Here is a 14,003-nt window from a genome sequence, read left to right as displayed (position 1 = left end):
AAATTGCAGTGTCTAAAGAGGCCTGCAAGGGGCGCCTGGGTGGCTCAGTCGGTTAAGTGTCCGACTTCAGCTTAGGTCACGATCTCGCGGTCTGTGAGTTTGAGCCCCACGTTGGGCTCTGGGCTGATGGCTCAGAGCCTGGAGCCTGCTTCGGGTTCTGTGTCTCCCTCTCTCTCTGCCCCTCCCCTGTTCATGCTCTCTCTGTCTCAAAAATAAATAAACGTTAAAAAAAAAAAATTAAAAAAAAAAGAGGTCTGCAAAAACAAGATGTAATAATACCCGAGTCTCCTAACATCATACCCAAAATATCCAGGATATAATGAAAATAATCACTTATTATATCAAGAACAAGGAAAATCACAACTTGAATGAGCAAAGGAAATCAATAATCTCAACACTGAGATGACACAGATGTTGGAATTACCTGACAAGGATTTTTAAAGGAGTAATCATAAAAATGCTTCAAGGAACAATTACAAACATGCCTGAAACAAATGAATAGACAGAAAACGTCAGCAAAAAATAAAGAACTTCCACAAAGCAGAAGATACAGAAAAGAATCAATGGCACTTTTAGAACGGAACGCTACGATAAGTTTAATGAAAATTCATTGGATGGGCTCAACAGCAAAATGGAGACAAGAGGAAAAAAACAGTAAACCTGAAGACAGAATAGAAATTATCCAATTTTGAACAGAAAGAAAATAGACTGAACTATGAACAACTCTACACCAATAAATTGGACAATCTACAAGAAATGGATAAATTCTTAAAAATATCCAATCTACCAAGACTGAATTGGGAAAAAATAGAAAGTCTGAACAAATTACTAGTAAGGAGACTGAATCAACGATAACAAAATTCCCAGTTAAGAAAAGCCCAGGACTAGAGGGCTTCACTAGTGAGTTGTACCCAAATATTTAAAGAAGAATTAATTTCAATTCTTCTCAAACTCTCCAAAAATATCAAAGAAGAGGGAAGACCCTCAAACTCATTTTATGAGGCCAGCATTATCCTGATACCAAAACCAGACGAAGACACTAAAAGATACTACAAGAAAAGAAAACTACAGGCTAATATCCCTAATGAATATAGATACAAAAATCTCAATAAAACACTAGCAAAATGAATTCAGCAATATATTAAAATAAGCATTTACCATGATCAAGTGGGATTTATCCTTAGGATGCAAGAATGTTTCAGTATAAGCAAATCAATAAAGGTGATACATCACATTAATAGAGTGGAAGAAAAAAACCACGTGATCATCTCAAAAAGCACAGAAAAAGTATCTGATAAAATTCAACATTTGTTCATGATAAAAACTCTCAAAAAATGGGTTATAGAAGAAAACGTGCCAAAAATGGGCTATAGAAGAAAACGTGCCTTAACATAATAAAGGCCATATATGTCAAGCCCACAGTTGACATCATATTCAATGGTGAAAGGTTTAAAACTTTTCCTCTAAGATCGGGAACAAGACAAGGGTGCCCATTGTCACCACTCCTATTCAACACAGTACTAGAAATCCCAGCCAGGGCAATCAGGCAAGAAAAAGAAATAAAAGGCATAAAAATTACAAAGGAAGATGTAAAATTGTCTCTCTCTGCAGATGACATGATATAGAAAATTGTAAAGACTCCACCAAGAAACTCAGATCTAAGTAATGAATTATGTAAAGTTGCAGGATACAAAATTAATATACAAAAATCAGTAGCATTTCTACATACTAAAACAAATTATCTAAAAAAGAAACAAAAAAATCAGCCCACTTACAATAGCATCAAAAACTATAAAGTACTTAGGAATAAAAATAACCAAGAAGGTGAAAAATCTCTACACTGAGAACTATATCAATGAAAGAAACTGAAGACACAAATAAATGGAAAATAACCTGTGTTCATAGACTGGAAAAATATCATTAAAAAAGTCCATACAAGGAATCCTTGTACACTGCTGGTGGGATTTTAAATTGGTACAGCCACTGTGCAAAAAAATGGAGGTTCTTCAAAAATTTAAATGAACTACCATATGATGTAACAATTCCACTTCTAGGTAAATATCAAAGGAAAACAAAATCACTATGTTGCAGAAATATTTGCACCCCCATGTTTAGTGCATCATGATTTACAATAACCAAGTCATGGAACAAACCTAAGTGTCTACCAAAAGATGAATGGACAAAGAAAATGTCACACACACACACACACACACACACACACACACACACACAGGAACACTTTCATTAAGCCATAAAAAAAGGAAATCCTACCATTTGCAACAACATGGTCAAACCCTGAGGGCATTACATTATATAGGTCAGTCAGAAAAAGATAACATATGCTTTTATGTGGAATCTAAACAAAACAAAATAAACCACAAACTCATAGTAAAAGAGATAAGATTTGTGGTTACCAGAAGCGGTGGGGGGGTACTGGGGATGAGTGAATTGGAGAAAGTTGTCAAAAGGTACAAACTTCCAGTTATAAGATAACTAAGTACTAAGGATATAATGTACAATATGATGACTATAGTTAACACTGCTGTATTGTAAATCTTATTAAAGTTGCTTAGAGAGTAAATCCTAAAAGTTCTCATCACAAGGGAAAAAAACCTCTTTCCTTTCTTCTGGGAGGTATTTATATGGAGTGATGGATATTAACTAAACTTACCGTGGTAATCATTTCACAATATATAGAAGTCAAGTAATTATACTCTACACCTTAAAAATCATATAGTACTGTATGTCAATTATACCTCAATAAAATTGAAAGAAAAATAGATTAAAAAATTATGAACAGAGCTTAAACAACCTATTAAGACCAAAACCAAAGACAGGGGTGCCAGAGTGGCTCAGTCAGTTACATGTCCTGACTTCAGCTCAGGTCAAGTTCTCATGGTCTGGGAGTTTGAGCCCCGTGTCAGGCTCTGTTCTGACAGCTCAGAGCCTGGAGCCTGCTTCAGATTCTGTGTCTCCCACTCTCTCTGCCCCTGCCCCACTCATGCTGTTTCTCTCTCTCCAAAATGAATAAATGCTTTAAAAAATTTTAAATAAAAAAAGACAACTAAAACCAAAGACAATCTGAAATATTTCTACACTGAAAAACAGCATAATCAAATTTCTGAACACAAAAGACAAAGGAAAAATCTTTAAAGCAGTGATAAAGAAATGGCACATTACCTAAAGGAGAACACAAATTCAAATGACCAAGGATCTCTCATCAGAAACAATGGAGGCCACAGGGGAAGTAGCACAAGAGTTTTCAAGTGCTGAAGGAAAAGAACTAAAAACCCAGGATCTAATATCTAATGAAAAGACCTTCAGGAATCCAAGAGAAATCAAGACATTCTCATATGAAGGAAAACTAAGCGTATTTGTTGCCAGTAGAACTATCCTAGAAAAATGGCTAAATGAAGCTCTCTAAAAAGAAAGGAAATGGGGCACATGGGTGGCTCAGTTGGTTAAACCTCCAACTTAGGCTCAGGTCATGATCTCATGGTTTGGGAGTTTCAGCCCCATTTCAGGCTCTGTGCTGACAGCTCAGAACCTGAGCCTGCTTCAGATTCTGTGTCTCCCTCTCTCTGCCCCTTCCCTGCTCTCACTCTCTCTCTCTCTCTCTCTCTCTCAAAAATAAACATTAAAAAAGTAAAATAAAAATTTAAAAAGAAGGGGCGCCTGGGTGGCGCAGTCGGTTAAGCGTCCGACTCCAGCCAGGTCACGATCTCGCAGTCCGTGAGTTCGAGCCCCGCGTCAGGCTCTGGGCTGATGGCTCAGAGCCTGGAGCCTGTTTCCGATTCTGTGTCTCCCTCTCTCCCTGCCCCTCCCCCGTTCATGCTCTGTCTCTCTCTGTCCCAAAAATAAATAAACGTTGAAAAAAAAATTTTTTTTAAAAAAAATTTAAAAAGAAAGGAAATGATAAAAGGAATCTTTGGGAAGATCAGGAAGACAGAACAAGGGAAGGAGTAAATACCTGGGTAACTACAATATGCTTTCCTTCTCCTCTTGAGTTTTCTAAATCATGTTTGACAGTTGAAACAAAAATTATAACACTGTCTGATGTATTTCTCAATGTATATAGACAAAATAATTTAAGATAATTATGTTATAAACAGGGTAGCATAAAGGAATTTAAAGGGAAGTAAGGTTTCTTCTACTCTTCACTCAAACTGGTAAAATGTCAATACTGGTTGATGGTAATAAGTTATGTAAGTATTATGTTAATACTTAGAGCAAGCATTAAAAAAGCTATACAAAGCTATATATATCTATATTCAAAAACACAATGTATAAGCCAAAGTGGAATTCTAGAAAAGGTATAAGTAACCCACAGTGGGGGTAGGATAAAGAAAACAAAGAACAGAGGAAACAAACAGAAAATAAAACAAAACAAAAATGACAGACTTAAGCCCTAAGCTATCAATAACTACATTAAGCAGAAATGGTCTAAATATACCAAAAGGAGATAAATATAATACCGAACTATATGCTGTCTACAAGAAACTCACCTTATATACAATGATAGAAGCTGAAAGTAAAGGATATACCGTGCAAGTTTAATCCAAAGAAAGTGGAGTGGCTACATTGATATGACATAAAGTAGACTTGCATGCAAAAAAATTATCAGAGACAGAGAAGCACATCACATAATGATAAAAGGTCAATCCACTGAGATGTAGCAATCCTAAATGCATATGCATCAAACAACAAAGCTGCAAAATGTGAAGCAATAAATGATAGAACTGAAAGGAAACAGGCAAATCAACACTTGTAGCTGGACACTTCAATATGTCCTTCTCAACAACTGACTGAACTAGTTAGAAAATCAGCCAAGGACAGAGAAGAATTCAGGAAACACCATCAACCAACAGAAGTAAAGCAACATTTATATAAAAAAGTAACTCGGGGCGCCTGGGTGGCTCAGTCGGTTAAGCGGCCGACTTCAGCTCAGGTCATGATCTCGCGGTCTGTGAGTTCGAGCCCCGTGTCGGGCTCTGGGCTGACAGCTCAGAGCCTGGACCCTGTTTCAGATTCTGTGTCTCCCTCTCTCTGACCCTCCCCCATTCATGCTCTGTCTCTCTCTGTCTCAAAAATAAATAAACGTTAAAAAAAAAGTTTTAAAAATAAAAAAAAATTAAAAAAAAATAAAAAAATAACTCAACCCAACAATAGCAGGATTATTTTCATGTGACCATGGAACATTTATCAAGACAGACCATATCCTTGGCCATAAAACAAACCTCAATATATTTAAAGAAATTGCAATCATACAGAGTATATTCTCTGACCACTATGGAACCAATAAGAAATTAGTAGCTGAATGGTAACAGGAAAATCTACAAACACTTGGAAACTAAACAACACACTGCTATGCAATTCTTAGGTCAAACATGAAGTCTCTAAGGAAATTAAAAATTACATTGAACTACATGAAAAGGAAAACATACCAAAATTTGTGGGACATAGCTAAATTGATAATACTAAATGCTTACATTAGAAAACAGGTAAAGACTTAAATCAATAACCTAAGCTCCCACCTCAAGAAATTAGGTAAAAAAATAAACCCAAAACAGGAGGAAGGAAATAATAAAGGCAGAAATCCAGATTGAAAACAGAAAGACAATAGAGAAAGTCAATGAAACAAAAAGTTTGTTCTTTGAAAAGATCGATAAAACTGACAAACGTCTATCAAGTTTGAGAAATAAAGAGAATTTTTCAGTATCAGGGATGAAATATCATCACAGAGCCAGCCTACAGATATCAAAAGGGTAATAATATTTTGAACAATTCTACACACTTAAATTTGACAACCTGGATGAAATGTTATCAATTCCTTGGAAAGCATAAACTACCACAATACATCTGGTATTAAATAGATAACTTTCATTGTCCTAAAACTATTAAATAAATTTAATCCATAATTTTAAAAACAAAAAAAGATTAAAGATAATTAAGCAAAGTATTTAGTATAGTGACAGGCACATTAGCTAGTACTCAATAAACAAAGGCCATTATCATTTTATTTAAATCATTACAACCACTCCTGGGGAAACTGAAGCTTCACAGAGTTGAAATCCTTTGCTAAAGAGTCAGAATTCGAACCCAATTCTGAAGCCAGTGCCATTTCCTCTAGAGTTTTGAGTCCACACCTCAGCCACGCCCCCCCCTTGGAGATGTGCCAACCAGCACTTCCTTTATAGATAGGAAAACTGCAAAGCGGTGAGGTTTTGCCAAAGCCCCAGAAGTCAATAAATGCTCACAAACTAATTCTTCACCAGTGTACAATTATTCTCAAAAATTAGGGTGCATCAGAATCTTTCGTTTTGTTAAATAGAGATTGCTGGGTCCCAGCCCAAGAATTCACATTTTTAAAAAATTCCCAGTTAATGAACCATACTTTGAGAACAAAATGTTAGCACACCCATCCCCCAAACCAGAAGCTGTCACACTCCACAGATAGGGAAGGAATTGAGAAAGAATAATGCTCTAAATCAGTGGTTCTGAGGGTGGCCCCCCACTCACCTACTAAATCAGAAACCCTGCAAGTGGGGCCTACCTATCTTGTCTTTTAATAGGTCTTTCAAGTGATTCTGATGCATGCTAAAGTTTGAGAACCATTGTTCTACAAATCAAAGTGATTTGCAAAAACCTAGCCCTTCACAGGAGAAAAAAAGTTAATACCAACTTTTTTCCACTTTTGAGAACTTGGACTCCGGAACCAGATAATTCTAAGTTCAAATCCAGACTTAGAAAGTAATTCCATGAATTCTAGATTCTCAGCAGCAAAATGGAATAGTCATCTTCCAGGAAATAACTTGGCATTATTAATCCCTAACTGGACTTGAAGCAGTCTAGCCTATGGAAATCATCAGAGATGTGAACAGATTTATATCCTAGAAAGGCATCTGTGGGCTTAAATGTTGTGAGCAACCATGAAAAGTCCACAATATTTAATTTTCAATTGTGCTTAAGTACAATCTTATATGGAGCACTGTGAGCCTGGTGTGTGTGCATGTGCACACAATGCATGGGTTAAGCAAGAGCAGCCCACCAGGACCTGATTCTTAGATGACTTCCTTGTTTTCTGCTAGCCCATAGAGAGAGGCATGAGAAGAGATAAAAACGTGGTCTCTTTCATAGAAAAAAAATAAGGCAATTAACCTGTGTCAGGGTCTTCGTAGAAACCCATGATTCACCACAGAAATGTAATTAAGGAGGAGCCTATCCCTTATTTGTAATTTTGCAATTACATTTGTAAATTTGCAATTCATAATGGCCTCAGTGGTGTTCTTTATAAATGTCAACAAGAACACTGTGCAACAATGTGCACCATATTTCTCTTTTTGTTTTGACCAGCAACTTGTATCAAAATGAAAAACATTTCCAGAACTCCCAAAGTTTCCCTCATAACATAATATTATAAAAAAGTAGAAATGATGTTAAGTATCCAATCACAGAAGAAATGACCAAGTAATTGATGACACATAGATATATGGTGGGATATCAGTAATGAGATTTACATGAGTATTTGACAACCTGGTAAAATACTCACAGAATATTAAATAGGAATAAAAGTCAGGCTACAAATGGTATTTATAATACAATCCCATGTTATAAAAATATAGGTTTATATCCTAAGTCAAAAGACAGGAGATAATGCAACAAAACATTTAACAGTGGATTATGCTGGACAGCAGATTCATAGATGATTTTTATTTCCTTATTATTTTTGTCTTTTCTACAATGAGCATGTCTCACACATATAATCAGGAAAAAACTTAAAACATTATTTAAAAAAGAAATACCTAACTTTTAATTGGGTGTGGATTGAAATAATTTATTCAAAGTCCCTGTCATGGGGCCTGGCATATAGTAAGCACTCAGCATTTGTTCCAGTTTTCTGTTCCCAGACTATGGAGTTAGAGTCTCTATACTGTGGGCAGTTCACTTTCCAGGTTTGAATCTACACACTTCTCACATAATCCAAAGCAAAGGCCACAGGCAATAGCTTATTTTAAGAAGGCCCATTCATTCATTCATTCATTCATTCAAAAATTCACTCAGTATATCTATTACATGTTCAGCACTAAACTAGGTTCTGGGGATACTAAAAATGAAAAGATGACATCTCTGCCCTCAAATAACTCTGGCTAATGAGTGACACAGGTTTATTAACAACTATGATATGATGAAATAATTACTTTCAATAAGGATGTACACAAAGTACAATGGGAACCAGGAGGAAGGAGGCCTTTTACAGAGGAGGTATGCCATGATCTATAAAAGGGAGGACATTAGTAGGAATTGCATGCACAAAGAAAAAGAGGGATAAAGGAGTATAAAATTTTCCCAGAACTATAAGTAGTTCAGTCTTGCTGGGACATAAAGAACCAGGAGGAGGAGTGGCGGGAAATGAGACTGAACAAGTAGATCACAAAAGGTCTTGTCTGTCCCACAAAGGAGACTGAATTTTATTCTGTAGGGGAACCACCAAAAGAATTTTAAACAGAGGAGTGACTTGATCAGCACTAGCAAAGATACCAGGAATCCTGAAAATCATCTTAATCCCGCTTATTTCCAGAGGAAAGAAAAAGGCCCCACCCTCTAGGTCTGTCCTCTCTTAAGTGAAATCACATGAAGCAGTAAAAAGAACTCTGCACCTGGCACACAATAAATAATAAAGATCAGCTGAACATGAATTTGAAGGCGCTGCAAGGGGCCATCCCTGCTGAGAGCAGAATTTTAGCATAGCAGTACCAGCACCTTCAGTTTGGCTGGGACAATAGGAGCTCATTCAGAAGGGACTACTGACAACTGAAAATTGTAGAACCTAACATACTGTACTCCAGTGCAAAAATTCCTCTCATGGTTTTCTTTCCATAACTGGGCCTTAAGTCCCAACAATGAGAGAACATCAGTTTCTTCCCACACACTAACTTCTCTGGAATCCTGGGTGACAGATGCTTCTGTGCACACATGGTTAACTGGAGGAAATTCATTAGTGGTTTCACTCCTGCTGTTTTACCCAATACCTCTTCTGCTTAATTCAATTTAGTTGGATAGTTCTGCAGATAAATACTGAAGAAATAAAGTACTATTGCATTTCTGCCTCCACCTGCTGAATGCATGCAAAACGCTTTAAATCATCAGGACAGATGTATTAGATATATTTTATAGGCGAAGACCATGAGGTTCAGAGAGGCAAAGCAACTTGCCAAAGGACACTCTGATAGTAAGTTGAAAGGCACAATTGAAATCCATGTTTGTTTCAATTATTTCAAAAATACAGCACTGTCTCCCAAGAAGCCAGAATCTGAGGCAAAACACAATTGCCAGCATACAAAAATGATACATTCTTTGTGGCTGGAAAGAGAACACTTCCTAAAATAAAAAAGGGGGCAAAGAAGAAACACACATGGGATAGAAAAAAAGAGGAGACACCAGAGGTCATTGTGAGCTACGCCCTGGTCTTGAAAGGAAGGATGAAAAAACATGGGTCTGGGAGGTGGGTTGGAGCTAACTCTTGGCCAGAGAAGGGGGAAAAGTTTCTGAGCAGGAACCTAAAACAGGACTGAGAAAGAAGCGTGCAAGTGAGCACCTGTCCAGTCTGGACTGCCCTCCTTACCTGCCATGAAACCAGTCCTGGCACATGTCACACTCGATCATGAAGCGGGTCACATCGTAAGGCAGCCGGCAGAGGCAATACACTGGTACCGAGGCCATCTTCGCCCGGCCTTGGAGCGCTCTGCGGCGGGCCAGGTTCGTAGCGTCAAGAGAAGCAGGAGGCAGCAGCGCGCGTCCTTTCTGGACGATAGCTGGGCACAAACAACACTTTTTACCGAATGAATCAGGTCCCCCAGGGTACCAACCCTCAGTTCACAAATGGGCAGTTAGTGCTGCCGGGATGCAACACAGCTGGTGTGGCTGTAGGGGGCAATCGGAGAAAAGTCCACCGGTCACCAGACTGTTTTTAACAAATAAAGGACGGCATTTGGCCGTCGAGGTTTCTCCCCCGCCCCCCAGCTCCATCGGCCCCCTGAGTCAGTGATAACTTCTTTCCGGGTTTCAGGGAAATATCTGACGCCTTTTCAGGAAGCTTCTTTAATCCCTTGCTGGACCCTCTCCTTGCTAGCAACCTTGCTTCCCAGGGCTCTCTTTATTATGACGCAAACCAGAGCCAAAATAAATAGGCTGGGGTACCTTAGAAAAAGCCCTTTCTCTCACTCCCCAAATAGGGGCAACTAAAGAGAGATGAGGGATCCCTGGAAGTCGCCTCAGATTACTCGAGAATCACCTCGATGCCTTCAGGAACAAGGCAGACAAGACTAGGCGCCCAACTCAAACCACAGTTCTGGGGTCGTGCTGAGAGTTGAAATGGTCTTCTCCTTCACTTTCAAAATCATTCCATCCCCAACCAGTCAGTAGTCTCATCACCCCAACAAATTAAATAAATCTCAATTCTAGAAACGATCAGATCGTCCTCTACTTCGAAGACGACAGGGCTCCGTGTTGCACCCCCAAAACTAAAAAGGATCTCCTCTAAACCCCTGACACTGACTAGAATTTCTTCACACTCCCGCAACTAAGCAAGGATCTCACCCGCCCCCCCCCTCCGGCTCGGGAACGGACAGGTATCTCCTCACAGCCCCCTGAGAGTGACGAGGACTCCCCTGTCCCCCCAAACTGACAGAGAGCTCATCACAGATCTCAAGACTGACAGGAATATTCTTGCAGCCCCCGAAACTTACGAGATCTCTTCACGCCGCCCAAAATGACAGGAACCTCCTCACGCCCCAAACCTGACAAGAATGGCTTTTGCCCTGAACCCTACAGGGACCTCCTCATCTGCAAAGCTAAGCTACAGGGATCGCTCACACTAGCGGAGTTCTGTTCCACCGACGCGCCAGCTGCCGGGATTGCTCCGAAGCGCCTCAGCACCTAGCTCAGCGGAGGATCGGCAAGCAGTTCCGGCCCCACCAGCGGCGCGCGCCGAATTCTGGGATCGTCACGGCAACGCTGCGAATCTTGCTAGCCTTCCCCCAGAACCACCCGCTGGGTTTGCGCGGCCCTGGGCGCCCGGCGGTGCTTCAGAGCGGCTTTCTCCACGGTTTTGCCCCGGGCCCGGTCGTTAGGGCCTACTGGAGCCCGCAACTCGGGCCTAGTCCGGCGGCCGCCCGAGGAGCGGACAAACGGCGTCGTCCCTGAGCCGGCTGGAGATCGCTGCGAGCAAAGCAAGAGAAATGAGAATAACCGGCGGCCAGGTCGGAGGAAAAACTGCCGGAAAAGTCGCCGGGAGAAACCCGGTGGCGATGGTAGGCAATTCGAAGTAGTCAATAAAGTTTATTCAAAACAAGGAGGAAGTTGAAGCGGAGAGGGGAGGAGAAATATGGGGTAAACAGCTACCATGTTGAGAGTGGCGTCGCCGCCGCGGGGAGGCTACCAGACCGCCATCTTATGAGGGCTGGGCACGCGAGGTAACCGCGGCAGAGGCGGGGAAGGGAGGCCAGCGGCTCCCGCGTGACGCCAGCAGAGGCGGGGCGCCACCTTGAGAAAGGGTGACGGGATTCGGCTACCTTTGGACCCGCTCGTTTCTTCTAGGTACCCAATCAAGGCTGAGGACCTTAAGCCACCATCTTAGGCGAGGCAGTCGCTTGGCTCCATTTTGAGTGGGGCCAGAGCCTTCCAAGCCTTCCTCCTCCTCCGGGCCAACAGGGAGTTAAGCACCCTCCTTCCTCCTCCCCCCTTGCTCCGCCCACCCCACCCCCTCCCCTCACACACCCACCCCCTCCCCTCACACACCCACCCCCTCCCCTCACACACACCCCCTCCCCCCCCCCCCCCACACACAATCACTGTCCCTCCAGCCCTCCTCTCCTACTTCCTCCTCCTCCTCCTCCGCAGCCTTCTCGTCCTATGAGAGGAGGTGAACTCAGTGACTGAAAACTGCAAAGCTAATGGATCGCGGCGGGGGCGGGCTTCGGCCAGGATGGAGATGGAGTACTCACAGTAGCTCCCGTTTGCCGAGCACATTCTGTGGCTGGTCTCTTTTGCACGGTCTCCGAATCGTTTATTCTTCACCCTGCAAGGAAAGCTCTGTTCAAGTGAAGACATGGGTTTAGGGAAGCCAAGTGGCTTCAGTTTCAGAGCTGGGAAGTTGAACTTTGCACCCTCTACTACCCCCTCTCCCCGCCCCGAGTTGTGTCTTGTCGGTCCCTCAGTCAGTCCCTTGGTCCTAGTCCCTCCGTAAAGCTTTTGTGTACTTCCCAGCTCCCTCTGAACTCTCTCTTCTTTGACCCCACTATTTCAGTTCAGTTTGGTTCAGATACTGTGCCATGATTTTTATGCACAAGTCCCAGTGTTTTCTGACTAGCCTGAGGGTGGGTGGGAGAAGAGGTTGAATGAATGGAACTCCACAGACATAGAAGGTGGCGCTGGTGTTCTCTGACATTCTAGAATATTCTCTAGGAATCCTCTTACTATTTCATTTTTTAAAGGGCACCACCACTTTAAACAAGAAAATGTGTGTATGCACATCAATTTCCTAAGTGATGGTGGCTTAGACCATGGGGATACCATGATGAAGAGGGACTCCAGTGGGGAAATTGCCAGCCAGTGCAGGAGACAAACATGCAAACCAACAATTGGGATTGCAAGGTCCAGTAAGCATATATCTATCTCTTGCAAAGTGCAAAATAAAGTCATGAAAGTGCCTCAGAAGCAACTTGGTGCTGTCAAGGAAGGTTTCAGGGAGACCTGAAGGCTATATAAGAGTTTACTGAAGGATCAACATGTAAAAATGCATGGAGGCACACAGAAAAACATTTACAAAAAGAAGTTAAATGTTATATTTTATCCTGTAAACAATAACAAACCACTAAAGGTTTTTGAGCAAAAGCAACTCAAAAGTCACATTTGCATCTGAGCCAGGGGAAAATTCAGGATTAGTGGGACCTGAAGCTTATACAGTTTGTGAGGTAGGTCTTTAAGAAAAGAATAGAGGGGTGCCTGGGTGGCTTGTCGGTTGGGCGTCCGACTTTGGCTCAGATCATGATCTCACCATTTGTGAGTTTGAGCCCCGCATAGGGCTCTATGCTGATATCTCAGAGCCTGGAACCTGCTTCGGATTCTGTGTCTCATTCTCTCTCTCCCCTCCCCCATTTGTGCTCAGTCTCTGTCTCTCAAAGATAAATAAATGTAAAAAAATTTTTTTTAAGAAAAGAATATGGGCTTGTGAATACAAAATTAGGCTCAAAGGTAGAGTATTTCTAGAAGCTATTCCTACACCTGGGTAATAACTATAAAGAAGAGATACAAACCATATATAAATGTCTCACTAAAATGAAACTAAATGTATCCCCCTTCAATCAACTTCCACTCAGCTGGATCTCAAAAATGTCTGAAGCAGCTCCAACACCACCTAATACAAGAGAAAATGTGACTAGGGAAACTAGTGGAAGGGGACAGTGGTTTTAATGAATTGTGTTTTAAATATATTATGCAAACTTTATAAAAACATACGACCATGTGACCATATGACAAGTGACATGCCCTGCAGCTAAAGCTTTCTTAGCTTGGGTGGGGGGGGGCTGACTTTGGCCACACATATAATAAAATTGGAAAGACACAGATAAGATTAACATGGCCCCTGCACAAAGATGACATACAGTGTTGTGAAGCCTTACATAATAAAAAGGAAAAAAAGGGAAGACAGGAGGGAGGAGGCTGTTGCATTAGTAATGAAACAAAGATGAGGTCTGAATCAGGATAGCTGCAACATAGGTAGAAAAGGATTAAATAAGTGGGATATTTTGGATGTTGAATAGGCAAGGCTTGGGAACTCATTGAAAATAGGTGAATGAGTGAAGGGAGTGTGAGTTCATTTCTGGGTTGGGTGTCAAGAGTGGATGATGGTGCCATTGACTGAACTGGAGTGCACGGAAGGAAAAGCAGGTTTGGTGGGGAAGAAGAGACTAAGTTCAGTTTGGAGCACATTGAGTTAAAGTGTG

The 14,003-nt window shown here is 41.2% G+C and overlaps 1 protein-coding gene and 1 non-coding gene across 4 annotated transcripts in view; one reads left to right on the top strand and one right to left on the bottom strand.

Moving 5' to 3' along the window:
• PHF8 (PHD finger protein 8) overlaps nt 1–11,734 on the bottom strand; it is a 55,896-nt gene extending 44,162 nt beyond the window's left edge. Inside the window, exons 1-3 of one of the 3 annotated variants that reach the window (XM_040466925.1) lie at nt 11,571–11,733; nt 10,746–11,217; nt 9,623–9,812 (exon numbers count right to left, since the gene is read on the bottom strand). In XM_040466925.1, the coding sequence (XP_040322859.1) occupies nt 9,623–9,720 (98 nt within the window). In that variant the 5' untranslated portion in view covers nt 9,721–9,812; nt 10,746–11,217; nt 11,571–11,733. Of the gene's footprint in view, nt 1–9,622; nt 9,813–10,745 lie in introns of all 3 variants that reach the window. The other 2 variants (XM_040466926.1, XM_040466927.1) reach the window with 2 other exon arrangements.
• A 1,844-nt stretch (nt 11,735–13,578) lies between these two features.
• Nucleotides 13,579–13,687, top strand: LOC121024726 (U6 spliceosomal RNA). The gene has a single exon (XR_005787801.1). It is a non-coding gene; the product is annotated as a U6 spliceosomal RNA (small nuclear RNA).
• Nucleotides 13,688–14,003: the final 316 nt, after the last annotated feature.

The sequence above is a fragment of the Herpailurus yagouaroundi genome, unplaced genomic scaffold (assembly GCF_014898765.1).
Source record: "Herpailurus yagouaroundi ecotype Mexico unplaced genomic scaffold, PumYag 67005, whole genome shotgun sequence".
In the NCBI taxonomy this organism is placed as follows: Eukaryota; Metazoa; Chordata; class Mammalia; order Carnivora; family Felidae; genus Herpailurus; species Herpailurus yagouaroundi.
The sequence above is the reverse complement of the archived record's forward strand: the minus strand, read 5'-3'. Positions and strand labels throughout refer to the sequence as shown.